The sequence below is a fragment of the Corvus brachyrhynchos genome, unplaced genomic scaffold (genome assembly GCF_000691975.1).
Source record: "Corvus brachyrhynchos isolate BGI_N302 unplaced genomic scaffold, ASM69197v1 scaffold514, whole genome shotgun sequence".
Classification (NCBI taxonomy): Eukaryota; Metazoa; Chordata; class Aves; order Passeriformes; family Corvidae; genus Corvus; species Corvus brachyrhynchos.
In genome coordinates, this window is record NW_008238319.1 from 256,976 (window position 1) to 282,664 (window position 25,689).

General features: G+C 42.2%; 1 protein-coding gene across 2 annotated transcripts in view; it reads right to left on the bottom strand.

The window, feature by feature from the left end:
- The window catches only part of INPP5A (inositol polyphosphate-5-phosphatase A), a 147,982-nt gene that overhangs the window by 56,079 nt on the left and 66,214 nt on the right, over positions 1–25,689 (bottom strand). For both annotated transcript variants that reach the window (XM_017733823.1, XM_017733824.1), the window contains exons 7-8: positions 25,081–25,200; positions 9,746–9,830 (exon numbers count right to left, since the gene is read on the bottom strand). In XM_017733823.1, coding sequence (XP_017589312.1) covers positions 9,746–9,830; positions 25,081–25,200 — 205 coding nt within the window. The remainder of the gene's footprint in view (positions 1–9,745; positions 9,831–25,080; positions 25,201–25,689) is intronic.

Sequence of the window (25,689 nt, forward strand, 5' to 3'; positions counted from 1 at the left end):
ACACTGCACCATGGAGGTATGACAGAGCTCTGGGGCCACTGCGACTGGTAAAACAGGAAAGGTGCATAAACTACCGACAAGAGGAGCCAATAAATACCTTTTTTATCCTAAAAAATAGGATAAAACTCTGATGGCAAGTTCTTCCTCTCCTCTAGCAAAGCAGGACCTTGGGTAGGGCTCCGAGCAGAGCTGAACAGAGCAGTGCAGTGGCTGGGCCAGCACAGCCCCGCGGGGTAACCCCACGGATGGCAGCTGCTCACACTGCCTGTGCCTCAAGGGAAGGACACAGTGCTGCCTCTGACTCAGGAGCCTCTTGGACCACTGTGACATGCACCAACCCGAGCCGGGGAGTCTGAGGGGCTTTATCTGCCGAGATAGTTCAGATAATCACAGTTTGGCTAAGGCGGCTTTAACTGCAATGGAAACAGATGTGATCCAGATGTGAATTACAAGCCAAACAATTTAATGCAACAGCAACTGGCGTCTCTCACCACCGTTGTTTGCTGCCTGGCTCATACAATATCCTACCACCAATGAGCTTTACATACTTTAGGCATCACTGTTTCTCCATTCTCCCTAGGCCAACCACATTTACGACTGATCAAATCTAAATAAAGTTTTTCTTCTTTAACAAAATATCCATCTTGGTTTCTTAGTGCACTTTTCTACAACTTTTGAGACTTACTATTTTCAGGTAAAATAAAGAAATTTTTTAATGTTTTAACATAGCTGCACACACATCCAGAGATTTTGTGCATTCAGTTAATCAACTCTCACTGTACTTCTGACTCCAACTCAAGAATAAAATCTGCCACTGCAACAGGAGTCGCTGATGATAGAGGCAAATATAATCCTGCTCCTCGATTTTCAGATAGACACCAAATTCTTTCTACCCAATTTTGCTTTTGATAAGCCAGCAAAATATCATTCTTTAATACACAGTGTGATTTCTTTGAAAAAAACTCTGTCTAGGCTTCCATTTTTGGCAATAAAAATAGGTATACACAGGCTTTTGACACACTGCAAATAAGCAGAGTGTAAGCCTTTCCTTCCCCCTGCCTTTTGTTTTAGATCATCAGTGGGTGCCTTTCAAATACTAGTGCATAATTCATCCACAGATGTTAAAATTTTGTATTGCAGAAACACCCAGGAATAAACTGAAATGTAAAAAGAATGCATTTTTTGCAGGTACATCCATTCCTTCTAAAATGACATAATTCTTTAAAAAAGGGATTTTATAGCATCTACCCAGGTGGTATTTTGCCCCATTTGAGCTGACAAGTTTCTACTCTAGAAATAAGCAAAAAGCCAATTAACAGGTGGCTTTATTAAAGTACTTATTACAGATTTGCATTATGCATTACAATACTCCACTAAATTATTCAAACACACCTGCCTAGATAAGAGTAACTTTAAAGTCCAGATATTATTACTTGTTGGTTATATGTGTGTTTTTCTAGCCACAGTCCCTGCTGCACAAGCCTTCTTGCCCTGACTGAGAATGGTTGATTGCCACTGCTTAAAGGTAAAGCATGGGATGAACTGCTTCCCATATTCTGACTCCAACGCTCCCCATGTTACAGGTGCAAAACTCTGGGCATGTCAAAAAGTTTGGCCAACACAGTCTGTCATCCAGCAGGTATCAACCTGCCTCCTGCAGACAGACAAGCATGTTACACCTGGGCAGGCTGCAGTGGATACCTGGATCTGGCATTAGGATTTTATCAACTAGGAGCCACTGTCGAGGCCGTTTATCCATGTGCACGAAGCCAGCACGGGGAAAGCTGCCAGGTGCCCTGTGGATAACTCTGGCCGCTTTGTCAGGAGCTCCCAGGTGCCACCTGCCCCCGATGACAGACGCTCACCCACCAGCAGCGAGCCCCGTGCTCTCGCTGCCCATTCCGAGTCTGGCACGCACATCCCCGGCAGCCAGCACCCAGCAGCAGGAAGGGCCGGGACTGCTCCCCGTGCCAGCCGTGCCTGCGCTGTCAGCAGGTGATGGATGGCAGGTGTGAGGCGCTGGGGACGGGCGCTGCTGGCACCGCTGTCACCCGCCGTCAGTGCCAGCTGAGGGCACAGCTGCCGCCGGCAGCAGACGGACACTGCGACAACCGCAGCCGCGGGGCCCAGCTTACACACCGTGGGATTCATTAGCTTAATGACGCTCAGCCCTATTAGAAAGCACGAGATAATTGTATTTAATTTGTGTACGTTTTAATTACGGACCAGGCACTGCTAAGTCTGATGAACGTATCATCTTTTTTGTTCTGCTTTGTCACCGCCTTTGTATAAATTTGCATCTGAAGCTGGAGGAGCTGCTCAGCACCGCTGCAAAGAGGCCCTGTTTCTACAGTGCCATCCTTCACATGATGACGCCGTGCGGGACCTCTGCCTGCTGATAGCAGTGTCATCCCTTCCTGCAGCCACAAATTAAAAGCAGGTTTATGACCACATGCTCTGAGACCCTCTGGGGCCCCAGAGGAGGCAGCCAGAGAACAATCCATTCACTCATCTCTCCCCTTATCTATGATGGAAGCAGAAACAATTGCATCATTTAATTTACTATTGCAACGGGGATATGGCTCATTGGCCCCTCGTTGTTTTGAAGATGGATTTAATTAACCTCCTATGAATCTTGCCAATATGTGTGGCAGCATCAGTATGGAATGAAAGATGTCAAAAAATCAGCTGCAGGGTAATGAGCATTTCTCAAGCTTGCTCTGCTGAGAGGACTCATGTCTACAGAGCTTGGCCCCAGCAGAAAGCTGAGGAGCAGATTGAGTTAATACACTGCTGTCTGGCCTCTGGGAATCCGAGCTCGGGTTTGCCTTAGACTACTAAGAAGAGAGGTAATTGAATAATTCCTAGTAGCCACATGTATCCTTAATGCAGAGGCCATTTGCAATCACTGGAAAATAAGTAATTGCGGTTAACTACACTGTTAAGTAAATATATCCAGTCCCTTGAGGAAGCAATCTGCATGCTTTTATAAGTCTGGCAACAATATAAAACTCATTACAGTGTCTGCGAGAGTAATTTATAATGAACATTTAGCAGGTGCCTCAGATGTGTTGCTGCCATTTACCTTCATTAATAAAGCTCTCCTTATTAGACCTGAAATTGTATGCATTTTAATTTAACAAATCTTTGTTACACTTTCATTTTACAAAGGATGTTGTTTCCAGCATTTCCTAGAAACATTTGAGCTTGTAAAGAACGTTAAAATCTTTTTGAGAGGAAGGTATTTACAATGAACTGTTTGAGATTATAAAACCAATCTAGGATTTTACATGCTTTCCTAATTGGAATGAAAACATGATCTGAAGCTTGTAAGCTATTGATTTATTCCCTGATGTGCAGGTTTATCTCAGAAATAAAGCAAAGTGTTTTTTCTTTTGCAAGAATGGCTTAGTATCACTTTACTGCCCGAGGAAGGGAACCCTGCTATAGTTTTAAACTACCAGCCACTATGGAGCAGGACCTACTGGAGCTTACCACCTGGCCATGAATTAAATGGTTGTACCTGATATTCCAAATGGATATGTGGACACCTGCACGTTATCACTGCCCAGGAAAGGTAACAGTGTCTGGTTTGGTTTGGGAGAGGGAGGCATAACTGACTACGCCCACAACTACATACACTTGCTTTTTATGCCATGTCAGTATTTTTAATGCAATGAAACTTTACTGGTTTCTCAAAGCAAAATTAGTAAGAATTTAAAAAATAAAAAGTTACAGCTGTGTTTGTAACAAGAAGAATGTGCAATTCTTTCACGGCCTTTTCCTGATGCATTCAAAGCATCTTCTGCAAATATTACTTAGATTTAAAAAAATATTCACACACACAAATATTTGTACCTGACAAGACAGCCAGGTGGTTGGTGCTGTCTCCTGTATGCACGAGGACAGCAAGAGCCTCATCCTGACGGGTGACCTGTTTTTGTCCAGGGAAGCACATCTGTACCGAGGAGGAGATAATTAAGTCTCCACATCCATCTATCACCTGACTACCTCACTTGAATCAGCTTTTCAAATCAGTGACAATTGTCTAATTAACTATTAATCTTTTTTATAACAATTACTAATGGCTCAATTGTTGGCTGGAGTTTGCAAAGATCCTTGTTAGTGTCCAATGCATGGGATGAAACAAATTCAACTTAAAATATTTCTTCAGATTTGAGTAAGATCTAAATCAATTATTCAGACGTGAAAAGCTGTTCATCAGCTTTTGAGGTCTGCATTTTGCAGGCACACACACTGCGGCATTGACAGGAGTGCTCCTCCAAATTCTGCTGTCACAGGCACGCTGGATAAAGGGATACGATACCCCCCCCGCTGGCTTTTTCAGAATGAAAGACCACGTTGTGCCAGGAAGGTGTGATCAAATGGAAATTACGTGACTCACTGTAGCATCAGCAATACAGTGGGAGCTAAGATGTCATGCCAGAATGAAGTCGTTCCTATTTTATCAGATAATATAAAATTACATGGTCAGAGGTGGCAGAGGGGCACAGTGCAAACGAATGATGGATCCAGACATGTAAATTCTTACAAGCAGTTATTACCTTCTAAAAAACATTTAATCAGCAATTCCAGTCATGGCTTATCAAAGGGCTGCTTGGCAGAACTCTAGAAAGGAAATATTCTGGTTCACTGTAACCCATGGAGCAGACAAGGTGGGTGGACAAGGTTAATTCTGAGTTTTAAGATGAGGATATTACTTCTTTTTCTGCAGGTAGAGCTTGAAAGCTTTTTGTAGGCCAAAATGTCTGGAATCCTGAAACACCACTTCTGTTGCTACCTTTATAAATTTTCATATACAATACACTTAACCCCTCTCCAGCTTACCAAGCTACCACCACCAACCCAAACAAAATATTCTTTAGTGAGGGAAAAAAAACCAAATCTGTTTTTTCCTGGATACAAAGAAAGACTATGGTTTACCTTGAGCAAATGGATTTTGTGATTAATGTGACTTTCTCCTAAAGCCTGACAAACTGAACTTGTTACTGACCTGCCTTTCTTGGGACTGAGTAGCACATAATTATCCTTTTTTTTTTTCTTGGAAGTACAAGGTACTTTTTTAAGAGACTTCTGAATCAGCAGTCTCAGACAGAAAGAGGGTTTTATTCCCAAACAGTCAAAATAAGCCCAGTTTCTTAAGCCTGTTTGTACTTTCTTAACATGCACATAGTGGACTAGGAAGACTTATAGTTTAGAGTTTCAGTGAATAACTTCTTTAAATATTAAAATAAAATAATTCTCAAAGATTAATATAGATTGTTACTAAGGCCAGCTGACTGAAAAAAATACTCTTCCTTGTTCAAAACCCACCTAAAACACTTGAAAGGTGACTTTAATAGAGCACGAGTGGTAAACTGGCTCACTGAGACAGAAGGAGTAACACTTCTCTGGATAAGCACAGCCAAAGCTGGGAGCTGAGATGCTCTGGGCTGGAGCAAGGAACAGGAGGGAAGCAGCTCCAAGTTCCAGCACAGTGCCTGGGCCAACTGGAATGGGAAATCTCTCTGTTTTTAGCACCTTCTCTAACAAAGAAGAGGAAAGGGCACCCCTGCATGTGCCAGCCCCAAAGTGCCAGCCACATGGATGCAGTGTGTAGGAAGCCTCACACACGTAATGACAGAGGTCACAACCCTCTCACTGCCCTTCCACAGATCCACGTGAATGAGGAGCCACAGAGAGATTTATGGGACCAGTTCTGCTTCCACACTTTCACCAGCAAGTGTTTGTGGAGTTCACAGAAAATAATAGATGCTAGTAAGTTGTTTACATGAAAAAAAGAGGTAAAAGAGGAGATCAGAATGGCCTTGGACCTGTCACAGCGTGAAACCCCATAAGCTCTGCAGCAGGCACCACAGGGGAGAGAATTAACTTCTTCCATGTGGTCACTCAGAGTCACTTCATTTCTCTAATTTCTCACTTCAAACAAAAGTAACCTGACCTCCTCAGTTCTTAGTAATAAACCCCCTCATTCATCCCCACGACCTCCTGTTCCCTTCTTATTCTTAACGTGTTCAGAGATTTTAGTATCCTGGTTTTATTCAGGTGATAGCCAAGTTGTCTTATTTCAGAACTTTCAAGCATGTAATGTATAACCTTTTTAAGAACCAAAACACTAACTCATAATAATGATTTAATTTCTGGAATATTCTTCAAGTTCAGCTTACAGTGTATCTCACTGCTGCTGCACATTTCTTTAAAGTCACCTCATCAAATCTCCTTTCTACTGAATTTTAGAAGATAATTTTCCAGAAACAGAACAAGTACCTTTGTCACACGTGCAACGATAAATTTACAAAGTACTTCTGGTAAGTGCAAAGATTACAGTGACCTGTGTTAGCTTTAAAAGGAGAGAGCAGAACTTTTGGAAAACTTACAGGAAAGCTGTCTCCTACACAAAGAAACATCACAAATCTATGCTTCTGTGAAAGGCTGTGACAATACTTGTACTAGAGACACGGCAGATAAGCTATAGATATAGACTAGAATTCATAGTTGGACCAATAGAAAAGTTTGTGTAATTTTTTATATGTTGCAAACACTTCCATATATGCTGGGAATAGAGGTGCCGGAAGATAATCTGGAAGCAGTGGGCAAATTATCAGAATGCTGTAACACCCAAAAAAGTCTAGCATTTAAAAACAAAATTCAGTAGGCAAAACTTTGAATTTAAGCAGCAGCAAATCCTCAGCCACCTTTGCCAATATAGGATTAAATGAATTTAGCTGGCTGTCAGACAGAAAATTCAGGTCTTACAGCATACCTTAAAGTGACCAAAACCTGAGGAAATGTACATCTCTCTTCTGCAGTTACTGCCTTATTAAATACATTTTGTAACTACAAGGATTATTTTTGCTGGCTGAACAGGGTGGTGTCTTCCAAGAGGCTGGACTCTAATGGAAGATTTCCTGGATGTTTTACAATGATAAAGCACTGGCATTCACCTTCCTTAAGGAGAGAGACTGGCCCCCCCAGCTCGGCTGCACAGGCCCGGCGGGATGTGCCGGGATCTGGCCCCAGTGATGCTGCCAAAGCAGATCAGGAACTGACCAGCAAACACACTTGGGAGATTCACTGGTGCTGTCTCAGCAACAGCACCTCCTGGCACTGCCCATGTGGCAGTAACAACCTTCCCCTGGATTACACCAACAACAGGAAAGCACATTTTCCTAGCAAGGAAATCAATGTGACCTTAAATTAAAGCTCCCGTAAGTGTTCAATAAATTATATATTAATGATTTATAGTCTATTAATTATGAATTAATACAACATTTTTTGCATCTGATTTAGGACACTGCATGTCAGGGTCTGGACTCCACATTCTGAACAGCTCTCAGTGTCTCCCTTTAAATGGCTTAATTGGGAAATTCTTTAGAAACACACTTTATTCTCTGTGTTTGATGTAACCACAGTCTGCATTTACACAACACAAGTATTGCTTGTAGCATCTCAGTGTTCAAGCGTTCAGCAACTGTGGTCTCAAGAGGGAATTCAAAAGGTCAGCAAGAAAAGCAGAGATAAATCTCGTAACATACACAAAGATGACAGGTCAATGGATTAACCCTTACAATTCCCAGTATTAATTCCACTGCTGAATAGTCCAAAGCGTGGTTAATACCCATTTACATGGGCACACGTTTAAATACCAGAAGGGACTGGGATAGCCTTTGGAATGGGAGTTTCCCAGCTTAGCACAGGCTCACCCTGGGGCTGGTACTGAGCGTTTGGGACAGAAGCACCTCTGGCTGCTCTTGTTCCTGTTCTGCCACTGCCACCTGTGCATGGCCTTGGTCACAGCACTCAGCCAGCTCCAGAGAAATGGCACCTTTGAGTCACACCCTTTACAAGCTACTTTGTGATTTCGGCCTGAATCTTAAACACAATCAGACCACCAAGTCCTACCTAGTACAATTCCCTTTAGAAGTGGCCTATAGCTCTGCCCTTCCAAATTATACTTTAGGAACTGGTCTGTCACCTAGGAGCCAGACCTTACTGCCAGTGCTGTATGCTGACTGTTAACTCCCTTAGGACTGTTCTGGTGCCTAGAGGCAGTCTGAGACACACGAGACAACTGTTTCTTAAAGCTTTGGGGTCTGCTGACATACTGATTTATAAACTGCACCAAGTACAGAACACTACAAAACAAACTTCCTATGACTTTAGCTGTCCATGTACAAAGTGTAAGTGGAAGTTTCTGGATCAACTTCAGTTATGCCTAATTAACATTGCAGAATGGCTGGGCGAAGTTCTGATTACTGGGCTATACTACTTCTCCAAAAAAGCAGTAGAAAATCTGTATTATTCTAGTGCTTTGTACACTCACACAGGCTTGTACCTTAGGTAGGAAGAATGAGAAAATGAATTTGATTCATCTTCCAATTACACCTTTTGTGCTCGCATGCAGCAACATTAACTGGCAGGGGGGAAGCACTCCCAGGATGCTGAGTACTGTGTCAGGCTCAGAACCCACTGCGTTCACCCTACTTGTTCTGCAGCTCACTCAGTTTCCATCACTTGGGGTTAGTGACAGTATTTTGTTTGATGGGGATCATTTTGAAACTCACAGATAGAAATGTAGAAATCTTAATCTATTGGTACTGAAGCAAACACCCTCTGCAGTTTCAGTCCTGCAGACTGCTGGCAGTGTGTAAGTCAGGAAAAACTTGGAGCACCCTTCATCAGTACTGAGTGCAGGAGATAACTGCTGCAGTGTGACTGACAGGTGTTCTCAGACAGGAACATTATCAATAACACCATCACATCACTAGTGAAGAAAAAAGGCATAATAGTTCAAAATCAAGTGATCTCTGAACATTGATGATAACCAAGGCAGCCACAGGATAGCAGAGCAGCTCTTAACCCTTAACACATGCAGTATGAAGCTGCATATTCTGAATTAGTGACTTGACTTTCATTTCAACTATGCTTTAAGCTTGTTGGCTAAATGCACTATAGAAAGGATTCCAAGAAGTTATTGGTTTCATATGCAATGTTGTAACATCAAACTCCTGTTTTTCAACAGATGGAGTACTCATCACATAAGGAAGGAGAAGAGCACTGTACCACTGAATGGGGGAAAGCCAGCCTTTGGCACACAGGACATTTCCCACAGCTTCATTTACAAAATTAAAACTTTTGGCTCAAAAGATACATGCTGACCCTCAAGAATACCAAAAAAACATTGCAGTACCTCAGAGAATTAAAGTGGGGAAACCGTAAGATTAAACTGGTTTTCAACCTGGGTATTATTTCCGAAACCATGTTACCTGGAGCTTCAGCATTCAAGTCAAAAGTTAACTCATAATCAAAAAGGTTTAGTACATTCTTTTGGCTTTATACAAATCTCCCAGTCACCCTTCCACATCAAGATGCTACTGGGACAAAGGTCTGTACTGATGACTGCCTGTACTTTTAAAGTGTGGAGTTCTATCACAGACATTTAGGAAATGCCTCCTGTTTTTTCCTCAGAGTAGGAAGGTAATGCAGTACTTCCTCTGCTTGCAGGAAATTATTCTGATTCACTGTGAGCTATAAGGAGATGGCAAAAGTCACAACCACGCAATGTTAGTTACTTGTTGGATGTTCCTGTTAAAAGTAGTCTTGGCTAAGTCTGATGTCAATATTAACATTACTTTGTTAAGTCACTTTTAGCTTTTCTACAGGGAAAAAAATTGAGGAATCAAACCTGGTAGAGTCTACAACAGAAGAAAAAGAGAAGTCCTACCTCTACTACTGCTTTGGCATCCAGTCTAAAGTTGAAATCTCCAAAGACAAAATATGAAACTTTCTCAAACCGCTGATCTATAATTCTGGAAAAAAATGAAAACAACAAACCTGTCATTCAGCTTTACATACATACAACAATGTACAAACACACACATTATCCTTAAGCACAGTCTCAGAAATAATTACTGGAACCATCAAAACTACCAGTTTATACTGGACCAATATATTAACCGTATTTTTCAGTTGATTTTCTTTGCTTAGGCAATTCTATCTCCAGCCCCTGTACAAGAGTGCATCTGATTTCCTCTTCCTGGGTGACAGAGCAAGCTGGGGGAAAGCATATTTGCAGCAGTTCATACAAATCTTGCAGAAGTGGCATTTGGGGACCACAGAAATCTTGAGGGTATCATGGAGGTCCTTCACACCTTGGCAAGTTTAAGGACATGGCTTTGGGCTGGGCAGGTAAGAATTAGGAATGCTGAATTAGTGGTGAGTTCAGAATATGTTTGAGTTTACTGATATATAAGTAATGTTACCAGTGTTTTTGGCTACTTTGAGAACCACATGAGAAGTGACATGGTAGGGCTAGACATCAACCATCCCATCCGACAGACTGAGCATCCCTGAGGTTCCCAGACTGGCTACAGTTCTCTCAAGACAGCTCTCTGTGTTGCTCATGGCAGATTTTTGATGAGGCTGTAGCTAACACCTAACAAGTAATTGCTCCAGCCGTGGAGTGAAGACTGACTTTTTCCTCAAGCCTTTGCTCCATCCTGCCCAGGGAGATATGGCATTACTATCCATCTTTCAAATCCTGTGTTATTAAAAACTGTCATTATATTATTAGACAAGCTATTATTAATAACATTTGTGAGGTACTCTCAACAATATGCAGTTTTGCAGCTTCTAGAGATCTTGGCATTTAGAAATGCACCAAGTCATGCTTATTTTCAAACCAGGAATCAATATAATTCATCTATTGGTGGCTGAGGAAGGTATGAAACATCCAAAACTTGAGTGCCACAGCCACGAAGAATTTATGCACACTAAATGCACAGAATCGCCCTGGGTGTGCAAGATGTGAGAACTAAGGAACAAACACAGGCAATACGCTGTGAACATTCTGGGAATACATAAACATGTAAGCATTACACTGTCAGAAACTCCAGGTGAACCTGGGGCAGGGCCCACACAGACAGGTAAAAGCATTATCCAGCAATCAGGAGCCACTGCTGCTCCATGAGGAGGCACTTGTTTCAGATGGCTTTACAAGTTCTAATGCATTACATCCATTTATTCTCAAAGCTGTAAGGAAAGATGTAATACTGGATCTGTAATGAGATACTGCTCCTCCTCTGAAAACATCTCACAGTTTTCGTCAACAGTAATCTATTACGTAAGGAATATTATTCTATGGAAGAAATTATGTGCATTGGGCCTAAGACACTGATCATTTGAAGAAAATGTCTTGCAAAGACTTATCCATTTCCACTATGAATATCTCCAATCCTCCATTTAGCTGACAGATTACTGCTGGCACTGTTAATAAATACTGCCCACTGTCAGCTCCCAGCGAGCCCTGAGAAAAACCTGTCACTCCTGACCTGCACAAAACATTAATTTGATTAGTGCCCTCGTGGAAAATTGAAGGAAAATGAGAACTTAAAAGTTAAACCATTTACATTGCCACATTTGCGAACACCATCATTGCAAATTCGGATCCACAACTTGCACATCAGAACAACTGATTTTGCTTTGCCAACTGTCCCGATTCATGTATCAGCTTTGGCTCTGCTCGTTGCCATTTACTGCTGACACAGGAATGACATATTGCAGGAATGACATCAAGGTCCACTGAAGGCCTCTTGAAACAAACTGCGACTATGAGAACCATGCCTGTGATTCTATTATGCAAAGACAGATTTTCCAAATAAACAGACTATTCCAAAGATAGTCTGTAAAAATGTCTCCAAACTGATGAACAAACCACCTGATTAGTCTGCTTCTGATCAATTAATTAAAACTCAGTCATTTCATAGTCCTGCACATTACCTGATTTAAACATGATTTGCATACAAATCAATGCCAGCTCTACAATTTATAATTTTGTCCAGTTTCTCCCCCTGTAGCTTGTCTTGTTAAAAAAAAAAAGAGTGTCTCATGACAGACTAAAGTAAGAATCCAAATGTTACTTCTTCAGAATGATGCTCCAAGTGGCTTCTGACACATCTCTTTTCACAGGTGGTGAAATTAATTCAGGTGTACAGGAAAATTCCCAACAGTGGCACAGCAAAGGACGCACACATTTATGTACTTACTAAGTGATGTGGGGTACCTAACAATGAAATTTCTGTTAAGTGACTCAACTTAATACATGTATGTAAGCTACTGTCCTTGCCATTATTTACTATTAGTAAGTGGAACTTACTATTAGTTCAAGAGATCCCAAATCTTAGACCTCTTTCTGCAGTTTGGAACTCTGATAGCTCTGTGCTGAAACACTTTCTGGTGCCTAAAACTGCCCTGAATCAATGGCATGAGAACTAGTTTTCCCGACTGTGCTTTCAGAGTCAGACCACAAGTCCGCAAAGGAGATGGCAATAAAGAAGAGTACAGCAATATCCCCTCCCCTGGGAACACGCAGAAAAGCTGCCTGTCACTGAGGGGACTGGGACAGAAATGGGGCACTGCAAACACAGCCAGTCTGGCCAGGGACACAGGGAAAAGTGTTAGGACTGGGGTGAGAGCTAAACAAAAGTCCTCCATTTCTTGTGTTTCCATGTTCTAAACCACAAATATGTACAGTTCAACATGTGTAGAGGCAACTGAGAATTCAGAAGACAATTTTTAGAAAAATGAATGAGTGCTTGCAGAAAAACTAGGAAGGCTTCCAAATCTATGTCATTCTCCTTTGCTTTTTGTTTCTAAAAAATATCCTTCCTTTAACCACGAATCAAATACTCCTTTAAAAATGCTGCCATGAATCACTCAATGAAGTGATAAATCTGAGCCATATAAAAAGAACGCAGCCAACCCATGTCACCAGCATAAATCCTATGGTTTTAGTGGGAGGACCCAGTGCGATTTCCTTTAACACCTTTTACCAGCTCATCCCAAGGGGTTTCAGCAGACTTGAAGGCTCTATTCCTGTACAATTTTAGATAGCTTATGACAAAACAGGTGACTCAGTCAAAAATTTCATGACTGTACACAAGGCACAGGTATTTCCCTTCCACATTTCCACATGCCAGCACACACAACAAATCATCAATGCCTTCGCTGGCCATGCTGCTTGTTGTGACCTGTGGCAGGCCATCAGGAGGGGACAGGGGTTCAGAGTGGATCCAAAACTTCAATGTAAATGAAACAGAAAACTCTTCCAACAGATGACAGCCAGCCCTTCCTTTCCAGAAAGAGGTCTTCATTTTGAAAAGGGTGGAAGAACACATTCACCCTTCTCATCCTTTGCTCTTGCTCCAGAAGGAATCGCTTATGGGAAAAGAGTTTGCTCACATTTAAAACATACCAAAGAAAGATCTTCTGCACGTTTTTGGAAATCAATATAACAAATTGGCAAATCAGCTGCACTAGGAAAAAAGCATGCTCCCACCTGGGCTTACTGACGTCCCTGGTAAACTTTAGAGCACACAACTATAAACACCACAGATAATTTCTCCTCTACCAGTTCCAAAAACACAGAATATGTAATTGCACAAGGAGTCCTTGATAACAGACTCTTCACACCTGGAACACATTGCCTTAATTATTTTAATATATTTTAATAATGGTTTAAAACTAATTCTACATTTTTAATTGATGACACTACACTGAAAGTCTTCTGCACTGGATGGATTAGTGTTTGTCTTCACATCTTGCTGTATTTTGAGAAGTGGCAGACAAGTTGAATGAAAGAGCCGAACAGGTTTTTAGCCATGACAGGGCAGTAAAAGAAGGAAACATTCAGGCAATTGTTACTTTCAAGTACAGTTTACAGTCCAAGTTAGCTCTATGCTGAAATGTTTTGACAAATGTTTTAAATCCATGATTTGTACCTTTTTTAAGGAGTAAACTTGACTGTCACTGCAAATTAACACTAAATTACTGCTGCAATTTCTTTGCTGCAAAATAAATACATATAATTCTTATTTTGGTCTAACAGCTGCAATTTGGCTCACTCTGGGAATCAGCAAGAGCTTTACAGGCCCAGAAAGAAGCTCCTGTGCTGCAATGGAGACATCCTTGCTCTGCTGTCTCAGTCAGGCTTCAAGCAAACCTCGTTCCCTCAGCAGAGCTTTTGGCATGGCAGACCCTGACACGCTGTCCTGTGACAAAACCATCTGTTATTCTGGGAGCATCAGGTGAATTATGAGGAACCTCTGACCTCCCCGAGCTGTGCAGCTTCAGCTTGGGCTGACCAGCCTGGCTGGGACAGCAGCGGGGCTGGACCGAGCACAGGCGATTGAGGGAGAGGTCACACAAATGCCACGGCAGAAGCCTGTGCTCAGGGTCTGCTCTGGGAGCCTGGGCACCCCAAATTCCTCTGCCCTAAGGACAGACCTCTCAGCTTGGGTGGCAGTGTCAGCTACCTGGACTGTGAAGGCGAAGTTTTCCCAAAGTCACTTAGGAAATGTCAGATCCCTACCAAGACTAAAAGAAGGAAGAGGCAGAGGTTCCTCTTCTCAATCCTACTGGAAATCTAGGCCTACTTATTAATTTCAGTTGCTACACGCAACAGCGTTCAGTGCAGTCCTAAAGTGAACAATTCTGTGTTATTGGAACCACTGAAATCCTTTTGCAATTTATTTTAAAGTACTCATTATAGTAGCTACAAGTAAAGTTAATTGATGAAATGCCCCTCTTCTATAAATGCTGTATGGGCACTGTATACACACTTCAAAGCACTGAAATTCAGCCAGAAAATTATAGGACCAACTTCCCCTTGCTTTCACACTTTCCCCCCTCCTATACTGTCCCCCCTCCACAGAATGGAGAAGACAAGAAAGCAGTTAAATATCAACAATTTGGTCATGGAAGAGAGCAGCTGAACATGATTCAGTGTGACAAGAGGCACTGTGATTTGGCTAAACCATTTCTCAGGGCACTTTGTAAGGAGGATCAGCAGCATTATTCCTTTAATAGCCATGTCGAATGCAATAGCCAGCTGGGTTTTGTCCCAGACCAAGGTATCAGCATCAGGTCAGAAGGTAACATTCTGTTTACACGATTATTTCCTAAAGCACTTATCTTCTCCTCGGTGTGAAAGTTGACTTTTCTGTTTGTAAGGAGGCCTAAAGAATTGAGGGAATGGGAAAAATTAGCTACACTGAGCTGGAGCTGAATGGCATTAGGTGGGAGGTCTGAGAAAGGCTGCAGCGACGCTCAGCAGGACACCTTATTAGCCGCGTCATCGCAGTTCATTCAGGCAAGCCATACCAGTGTCACCAGCATTCCCACACAAAGACAAAGTTCTTCACACAGTCTATAAACATGCCTCCCTGGCCAATTCATCCTAACTTGACAGCACTCAAAAGAAGGGTTTGAGGGTTTTGGTTTTTTTTAAACACAACAATAACATAACAAAACAAAACAAAAACCGTGCAGCTCTGCCAAGCAGGCTGAATGGGGGAGAAGGAGGGACACTGTCACATTTCTTGGGAAGAAACAATCTAAAGGTCAAGCCATATTTTATTCAGTGAGCAAATTTTTATAATTAGCTGATAAATACCAGCTAATATGAGCCCTTCCATCTTTCTTGTACAACTACTGAGGTAAGATACTATCTCTCCACAATCTATTTATTTTTGTGCATTATCTGCACATGGGAGTTACAGACACAAAAGCTTTTACAAAGGACATAGAATCAAGGGACCTTAACACGTGACTGCCTGTATAAAATGTCCTCTCTGAAGTGAAGGAATATGAGGATCACAGCTGACACACCAAGACGAGAGGATCAGTTTATTCCTGGTACGATCATCATTTCTCATAACAAACTGCTCACCTTGTTTACTGCTGACCTGTGCAAAGCTTGGAACCACAGCTTCTGTTTGGAGTTGAGACAGCAAAAGCAGCGCTGGGCTCTGCCCCCACAGGGGCTGTGAAAACCCTCTCTCACATTGGGTGAAGCGTTCAGGGAACATGTGGGGCACTCGCTGCGCGCGGTACAGGAGCCCGGACCTTGTCCATGGCAGGAGTCACTGCACCAAAGGCATGATCAACTCACCTTTCTTGTCCAGTCAGGATCTCACCCCAATGGGGAATGTTTAGAAAAGTGACTTGGCCATCCTGTTGGCAGAAGCCAAGAGCTGGTTGGGAGGTGGCAGGTGACCTATGGATAACAAGGTTATACACACCTTTTCCACGGATCTATAATGCCAGAGGTAGTAACAGCTCCTGCAGTGACTTCTGGTGGAAAGTTAAGGAACGACAACATTGAAACCTGTCTCCCGCTACAGCCACATCAGGGAACTGAAGATCAAGAGAATGTAAATACTAGGTTTTGGCTTACACCAACGCAGACACAGGATTGCTGTGTGGCCGGTTGGATTTCTGCTGTTCCTATCTGCACTGCTTTTTCTTTTTTAAGTTTTACTCAGAGATCAGCTCAAACACCTCCACCTTGAGAACTGGTTCCCTCCAGCAGAGGTTTCAGAGACAGCTTTGAAACAGAACCCTGTCCTCTCCTGTGTATCACCTCCCTTCTGCAGCTCGCACCCTTTTGCAATTTCAAATACCAAATTTTCAAATTCCAGAAAAATCCTCATCAATTCTGAGTACACATTACCTGGTGACTGATAGTTTAAGTGTGCCTCAAAAGCCATAATGGAAGTGCCTTCATTGGCATGCCCAAGGTGGTGTAGTGCCGTCATTAAAAAGATAAAGTTTATGATATTTCTGTGCCTTGTTCTTTCTGATATAATAGCTAAAACCTATTAATAACACCAAAATATCTCAAAAGGTCAAGCACCATACAGCAAGATGAAGGGAATTGTCAAGAAGCTTAGGCAATCATCTTAGCACTCAAGACATTTGCCAGGGCTGTTTAACTAATATGTGATGTTCACTTTTCATTTCAATATAGTGCCATTTGGGCAAAAATGTTGTATTTTTAAATTAATTACAATGTCAGCAGCTATTAAGATTAAAAGAAAGACCACATCAATAATAAATACTTAATCCAAAGAAAGGATTACAAGAAGAGCAATAAAAATCAATTTTTAGAGCTGGAAAATTGTGACTTTTTCCTCACTTGACTGGTATTTTCATTATATTGACAAACCCATGATCTTACCTGACACTGACATTCGCCTAATGAAATAGCAGCCCTGGATAATGATGTAAGGACTTGTCAATTCTGCTACAGGACAACACAGCACTACAGCTCCGGTGTTAGCATACAAAGAAATTTTCATGCTCTTCAGCTGATACAAGAGAAGACTACAAGAAGAAACCAGAGAAACCATATGTCTTTTTGAATCTTTGCTTTATCATGGAATATTAACATCCTTCCACATAATTTCTGAGCTCTTCAGTGTTGGTGACACTTGGAGCTCAGCAGACAGCAGGTAACTGCCCTACCTTTCTCTGCATGAGGCCAAAGACATCCCAACTCCTGCTTTTTGTTCTGCGGGGCTCAGATGTGGGGACCTAAGCCAAAATCCTGTGGTCACTTAGTGTCAAAAGTGCAAATAGTGACACAGAAATAACCAGGATATATGGCAACAGGATACTGATCCATTAATTGTTAAGGTTGAGGTAAGTATTTTTGTTATGCATCTAGAGAAACTCAGACTGAAGACACTGTTTGTCCTAAACAGCTCATTGATAGAAAGGGCAGTGCGATGGTTGAGGAATTTTGCCAGATTTGGGTCTTCCCAGACCTACAACAAGCATCTTTTCCAGCTCCATCTCCTGTGATGGCTGCATGGGCAGCAGATGGTGACAGGACACAAGCCATGTCATCCAGAGAGCTGCCAGTGATGGAGACCTGCAGACTCCCACCATCCGGGCCTGGGTAACAGCTGGGCTCAAGAGGACTGTGAATTAAAAATAAACCCAAATGTTTCTAGAAAAGGGCAATGCAAATGGCTCAGACCCAGAGAGAATTCACTAACAAAAGGACTAAACAATGCTTGATGCTGAGAAAAGCTCAAGAGCAACCAATTCTACATTATCCCTTTGAAAATCACACTATAGTGGGGCACTGAGCTAAGAGAGAGAACAAACGAGGGGTGAGGACAGACACATTTGAAGTGCTAAAGAGAATTCCAAAGAGCACAGTGATCAAAAAAGTTAAGAGCTGTCAACATTAGGTTTGAACAATGAAAATTCTAGTGGATATAAAAGCAGCAGGACCCATTTCCTTGTTGGAGTGAGAAACGGACTCATCTTGGTTGCATCTGAAACCCAACACTAACGGAATGAAGATAAAGAAGCTCCACAACAGGTGAGGCAGCCACATGGACTGACCTATCCAGCCATGAGCAATGTCTGCCCTGCCAGCTACAACCGCTCCAGCTCTTGCACAGGCAGACCAGTGGCTGGAAGCACCGTCCCTCACATCTGAGTATTTCCCTGTCAGGGATGATCTGTCTTTCCAGGACATGGAACACAGGATGCAGAGCCCACAACCTCCTTCCACAGTGCTCCCATCTTATGGGAATCAAAATCTCCAAGGTGGTTACTGGCCTGGTGCCTGTGGGCTCCACTGGGAGCAGAATGGGGCTCTTTAAACCATTCTCCATTTTATAACTATCAGCTCACAGCCAGCATTGTAAATAAAATCACAATAGCAATTTATTTTCATTTCTCTGCAAATGAATAAGAATTGGATCAACAGCCCATATAGATTCTTCTTAATTGAATCATAGCCATCCTAGAAGATATGGCTATAGGATAGGAGATTCGAAAAGACACAGACCACAATGGATGCTGATGTCAGTGTCACCTTTAGCTGGATACTAATGAGTTATCTTCATCCAGCTCCAGGCTCTCTAAGGAATAAATTACAGTAAAGAGAGAAATATAACTCAATGAGAACGTGATGCACTCTGCACATTCTCATGTAAAGCCACTTTCTGAGCAAAATCAAGCAGGCAACAAGTTATTTGCAGTAATTTCTTTTTTAAGAGGCATTCTCTTTTCTTGCATCACATGTTTAACTACGCATGCTCTCCTGGGAGTGGGACTGTTGCAGCAAACCCAACCTTGCCTGTGCTTACAGAACTTACATTCTACTAGAAAGACACAGTGGCCAACAGGGCAGCTCCAGGAGATCCTGTTAATGGAAAACAGGCAAAAAGGAGTAAAGCCCTTAGTGAAGATGAAGTGGAGGCTCTGAGTGCCACAAGACTGTCATGATCCACATCCACACTGCCAGACAGGGACTGTGTGGGCAAAGAATTGGCTAAAACCCCCCCAGGAATCCTCAGAGCTTTACCTGCAGCATTTCTTCTGAAACAGCCACAATTCTATTCCCACTGGCCAGATACAGCAAAAACCGGCTTAGTGCATCTAATCTATTTTTTCTTTAAGTGACACCTTTCTCTGTGATACCTGCAAGTATCAAAAGTTCTGGATTTTGGATTTCAGATCTTTGCTTCCAAACTTGCTACTGTCCACACAGATTTATCATAGGAGAAAAAACCAGATATTTACCATTTGAATAATGAATATGGAAAATTTATTACAACCTGTTTGGGTTTTAATGTCAAAAGGAAAAGAAGAAAAAAAAAGAGCTCCAAATGCTGAAAATAACAGAGTAAGGGCAAAATTACTGACTAGGATGACCAAAAATTATCATTCACCTGATACGGAACTACATTTATTGTGTCCTTAAAATTATACTACTGTATGCTTTCCCTTACAATGCATACCAGCACAAAAATACTTTCTTGCTAAAAATGTAACCTAAATAAAATTCACAATGTGTCTGTGCCAACAGGAAGGACACACGAGTTCAATTTTTGACAACTGCATCAAAGATGCCAAAGCTCAAGCCAGCAGAAAAACAAGGAGCAAGGAAAAGTGACTTTGGCTTTATTTGACAGGCTGAAAGTAACAAGACAATTTTGCTGGATTTACTCTTTAAAGAGCATATTATCCAAACACACTAATTTTGAGAGCACTTAACCTTCCTTTAAGGGGGAGAATGACTGAATATTAATGACCTGAGCCTCGGGTGTTTAATGAAAAGCTGTTGATTTGAATGTGATCCAGGGGTTTAAACCTTTGTTAGAAGACATTTGGCTGGAAGGTTTATTTGCCCTGGGAGTGCTTTCTATCTAAATACACAGAAATTTCACTACTCATTTGAAGGTTCATGTTAAAATCACTGTGGCAAAAAACAAATAAAGAAAAAACAAAACCAAACCAAAACAAAAAAATCCCAAGCCCGCCTAAAGCGAGCTGCTTTGAGGATCTTCCCAAATGACCCAGATCTTTAGAGCAAAGTTTTCCTTTGCCTAGAAACTAAGTGGCTTTTCTTTTGCTCATTCAGCTGCTAGTTCTGGGAAAAGCCCAAAGAGAAACATTTAGATTGGAGGGGTCTTTGAGAAGAGGTGACAGTTGACTGATGAGCATCCATAAAATGACAAAGAATAGTTGTGTGGAGCCGGTGCATCACATTGCCTCTCCCTGGGAAACTAATTGCTCTGAATTGTTAATAGTAACATTATTTTTCTGGCAATCATTTCTTTTGAATACTCAAAATGAGCATGAAACAGCTCCTTTGACCGGACATAAAAGTTAAATGTCCCAATGTTGATCAAATTAACTTCAGCTATGTGACAATGGACTATATTTGTGAGAAAATAATGAAGGGCACAAAGGGGAGCTTTATGCCAAGATTTCACAGTTGTAATGTAAAAATGTTTCTGTTGAACTAGGCCAGGGAACATTTCAATAGGAAAACAGAAGAGCACTGTCACTTTCCTTAAAAAAAAACCACATTCATTTTATGGATCTCAATGCTTGAGGTAATTTCAGGAAGTTTAGATGGCTGGCACGCCAAGAGCCAGGGATCAGGCTAACACCTCACGTCCTGTCCTTCCCAAACTCTCCTTCTTTTGAAGGGCCCCATCCTGCAGCTTTTTCCTCATTCCCCAGCCTGGCTATTGCATTCATACACTCCTCCCCATCAAGTGGCTATAGGACATGACTAATATGCCAACATGGTTAATTAATATGACATATGCACAAGCATTAGTTACAATAGATGCATGAAAGATTAAACCAAAATGTAAACTATTTTTTGTCTCACTCTCACCTATAGATTATACCCTCCAACTTCAGAAAATACAAAAAAACAAGCATTATGCCAATAGGGCTAACTGTACATGGAAATTATCCAAAATGGGCCTTGAAGAATTTTTTTTCCCCACAAAATATAAAGCAGATGTTCTTATCTCATTTTAAAGCAAATTCAGTTTTACTGTACTGTGTCTACCTGGAACAACGTAACTGACTTCTGGGGGCTCGGTTTGGGTTTACATTGGTGCTGACAGAGACTCATTACACACCTCAATTTTCTACATATATGCTGTGTATGTATTTGTAAAGATACAAGCAAATATTTGTTTAACAAGTGTGATTCCAATCCTCTTGGTCCATAAAGCAACAATCCGACACCACATCTTCTCCCTTGCTAAATAGCAAATATTAAATGCAATCTGGCTCAGCACATACCAGTGAGCTGCCTTTAAAAGTGGTCTTCTTTCTATTTAATTAGTTTTAATGCTATTAAAGCTGATCACTTCAGATGTAACTTTATTAAAGCTCAACCTTCATTAAAGCTAAAAGAACAAACCTTTCTACTCCCCAAACACACTATTAGGATTACTAACAGAATTCCCCAGGAGAAGAATTTTAGCACAACTTTATATCATTTGCCCAATGCTTTTTCCTTGGTTTTCCCCCAACCTCCCCCCGCTCAGCACTGCTGTGATGTTGCACAGCTTTTTTGTTAAGCTTTAAAACTTTGTGGCTAAAATAATTTTGGAGATATCAAGTTCCCTGTCAATCTGAACAGTTAAATTCATCCATCTGAGCTTTATTTGCAAACCCTCTTCTGGTTTGCATCCCAAACTGCTGTGGTAGCTGTTGCCCAGATGAAAGGCTGTACATAACTCATGTTTATGAAGATGCAGCGTGAACACAACTGAGCTTTCACTGACTCCCACAGTGACCTAAATCAACTGTGAGAAGGTGTTTCTGTTTCATTCAGTGAAGGTTTAGCTCATTAAACTGTTTTCCTTCTCAGCATTGTTCACTGGGTTTGAACTGCATTGCTGTTAAATGCTCTTTAGCAGTTTAAAGGCTTTAAAGGAAAAGACTTATCAGTCTCTGTTTTTAACAGCACTAAATCTGCATTATTAGTTCATGCAGATAAGGGGATTTGAAAGCTCAGCTTGAAACCTCTCTCTTCTGTATTTATCTGACACTGCATAGTTCCAGTAGCTCAGCTGGAAATGTGTATCTATGAAGCTTTAAAGAGAGATTAAAGCCAAGAAAAGAAGTACTTTTCCCCCTATAGCTTCTCTCACTTTCCCTTTTCCTGCTGTCTGAGGGGAGTGCTGGGGGACAATGGCCAAAGATGGTTCCCAAAGCCCCTGAATGGGGACACTGTTGGTGGCAGCATTCATTCAAAGTAAGCTTCAGTGTATTGTCCTCCCCAATCAGCAGATCAGAATAGAGTGTGCTGGTGGCTGCCAAAAGGTTAGTCCTGCCGATGAAAGGGGCTTCCCATTATTCACTGCGCTACAGAACTCCCCCTTTGTGCCCGCCAGCCCATCACTGCACTGTGGAGGTCCGGATCTGCGGCTGGCTGCTCCCTCAAAATGAACAATTCATCCACGGCGAGCTTGCTGTGGCACTGTGCAACCCAAAATCGAAGGGCTCCTTTTCTAAGGACAGGGGAGTTGGGGCAGTTTTTGGCAGTGTCACATTTTAATGATATACCATCGTGACATCCCTGACCCACAGCTGACACTAATACTACAGTGTTATTACCTAACCCTCGCCAGGGCATCGTGGGAGGTCCAAAGTCAAAATTAGCTAATGAAGCACACTGTATGCTGCAAACAAGTGTGCAATAAATAATGCAAAAGGTTTGCACAGGTTTTCCTCATGCAAAGCATTAAAAAAGGAGAGGAGACCAATGAAGCCAAAAAAAATGAAATAAAAATCCCATACTGCTCTAGACAACAGAACTCAAGAATATGCACTCAGACTGTGCTGAGAGCAGATCCTGATCTTCCTGTGTCCCTGTTCTGTAAATCAGGGATCTTTTATATATTTGTATATATGCTACCTATGCAAACCTTCCAGGTGCCTCCAGCATTTTTGAATGGTTTGAGCAGGTTTTGCAAGTGATACAGGAGAAAGGCATACTGGCTTTTTCCTGTTCACCCTTGGATCATCCCAAAGGTGATGGTAAATTCCTGTTTGGAGAAATTCCCGTTCAGCCCCCTGCTGGGGGAAAGGCAGTCTCTACTATCCCACCTACCTGCTCTTACAGGACAGAAAACCCACAGAGAGGAAGGCAGCTTGAGAGAGAACATGAATGGAAAGGCATTTACACTCCACTAAAACAGTTCAGAACCTTTTCCAGTGAAAAGCTACATAGGGAAAAATGGCAATGAGGTATTTTCCAACGCATGAACTGCTTTGTTCAGGAGTGTGTGTAACTTCCAGGCTGCTGCCAGAGAGAGCCAGAAGAGCTGACAGCTGCTTGTGGATGGGGATCCCTTATGCCTCTGCCATGCACAGGGAGGCTGCGAGCAGATGCCAGGCAGCAGAGGCGCAGCAGACCGTTGTGGGCAGTGGTTCCCCATGAAGCCAGGCACGTGCTCCCCTCTCCTCAGCCAGCAAGGGATTGGCGCTTGCCAGTGATGTGGCCTCAGCCAAAAGGCTGTGTGGGGCAGCAGGATGGGACTCACCACCCCTGGTTGGGCTGGGACCCCATTCCTCGCTCTGGGGAAGGACAGAGGTGATGCCGGCCAGGTGCCCCTCGCCCAGCCCTCGCTCCAGGGAACAGCAGCAGTGGTCCCATGGTCATCGGGGGTCTTGTTAAAGAGTCTTCTGAACACAGCACCCTGGCACACGGCCATGGGCTGCTGGACAGCAGGGCTCAGAGCAGGAAAACAGCACATAAAGTGCTCTGGTTCTATATTCCTTCCAGGCTCAGCAGTTTGTGTTAAGCGCCCCATTATGCCATGGATCGCAGCGTGTGCCATGGCTGTTCTGAAGAGACACATTGAAGTTCTGTTTCTCAGGCAAACACGAAGCCGACTGGCACCTCCTAAGAGAAATACCTGTTCACTCTGCCAACACACCAATGCCCATGTAGAAACATTCTTTTCTTACTCAAGAGAAAGCTGTCTTTCTCCTGACTTCATAATTAGGGCAGCTGTAAATTTCTGGGTATTTTTGGGACTCCTCTGTATTGTACCACTCAACAGATGAACCAGCTCTGTAATACCATTAGAACCCACATGGCTGTTAATACCAGTGGTGACTATACACAAATGCTGTGCTGCTGCCAAAATGAACTGCCTGCTGCACCCAGCTGGAGTGGAGATTACAGCACCACCAGCTCCATGTGGAGGGGCCCACACGGAGAGGCTGAAAGACCTGGGTTTGTTCAGGTTGCAGAAAAGTTGTCTACAAGAGGACTCTGTTGCTGGCTTTACCTATTTGGTAGTTAGAGAAAGGAAAAACCAGACTTTGGTCAGCAATGCATGCCAAAAGATCTGGGCGATGGACACAAACCCACTTTGAAGAAAACTCTGGCTGCATAATAGGGACAGAAAGTTTCACAGTGAGGATAGTCAAACACAGCAATGGGTGGCCCAGAGGTGCTACAAACCACCATGTTGGAGCTGCTCAAAGCTCAGCTGGACAAGCTGTTGAAACCAGCCCTGCTCAGACCAGGGGGATAAATAAGGGACTTCCACAGGCCACTTCCAACTGGAATTATTCTGTTATTCTGTAACAGAAGACGCACTTGAATGGCAGCTTTATTAGAGTCCACATAGTCTAAAAACAAGCTAATCTACCTAACACATTAAGAAAATAAATATGGTTTCTACTCTGCAATTCTGGTGACTTCAGCGTGGTTCCCCGAGATCAGTAATTTGGTAATTTGGCTTTGAAGAATAAGTGTCATAAAGTCATCTGTAATCAGCACTGTCTAGAAAACTCTGGCGAGCAGTAACCAGAATAAAACAGTGACAGAATAAAACCCTCTGCATTTCTGTGTGCCATTTGAAACATCTTTCATATGCTGCTTATGAACACAGAGATTGAAAGAGGCCAGGAAAGGCTAATACATACCTATCAAGTACATAGCCAAGAGCCTTATGCCGTATTCCTGAGTAAACCGATGGGCTTGTTTCCCAAGCAATTAAATTGGAAGCATCATGGAAAAGATGAATGTTTACCAAGTCAAAGGCACTATGACAAAAAAAGGAAAAAAATAAAATGATTCAGGATAAAAGAAAAAAAACCATTTGTTGCATCAGCAAAGCATTCAACACAGCACTTACTGTATTCACTCTTATGTTACCTTAATATTTACTCACAAGAACTGAACAGATTAAGCTATCATAGTCAGAAAATTGTCAGAGACTGCCATCAAGATTACAGCTCATCCATAGGTAAGACTCCATTAAGTCTTTTGATTAAAGGATGCATAACATGAAAATGAAAAGCTATTTATCAGTTACAATTCAAGAAATCAGGCAGTACCCTCTCACTAAAATATTTTTAAAACAAAATTGAATGTGTAAACAACTTCTGGATTACAAAGCTGCAGCTAGGTGGTGAGCAGAACTGTGGCTTTGCAATAAACATGAGAAGCTACTGAGAGGAGAGTGTTACTGACATTAAGGACTACATCATATCACTGTGACTCCTCATCTGTCCCTGTCTGGAGAATGCCGA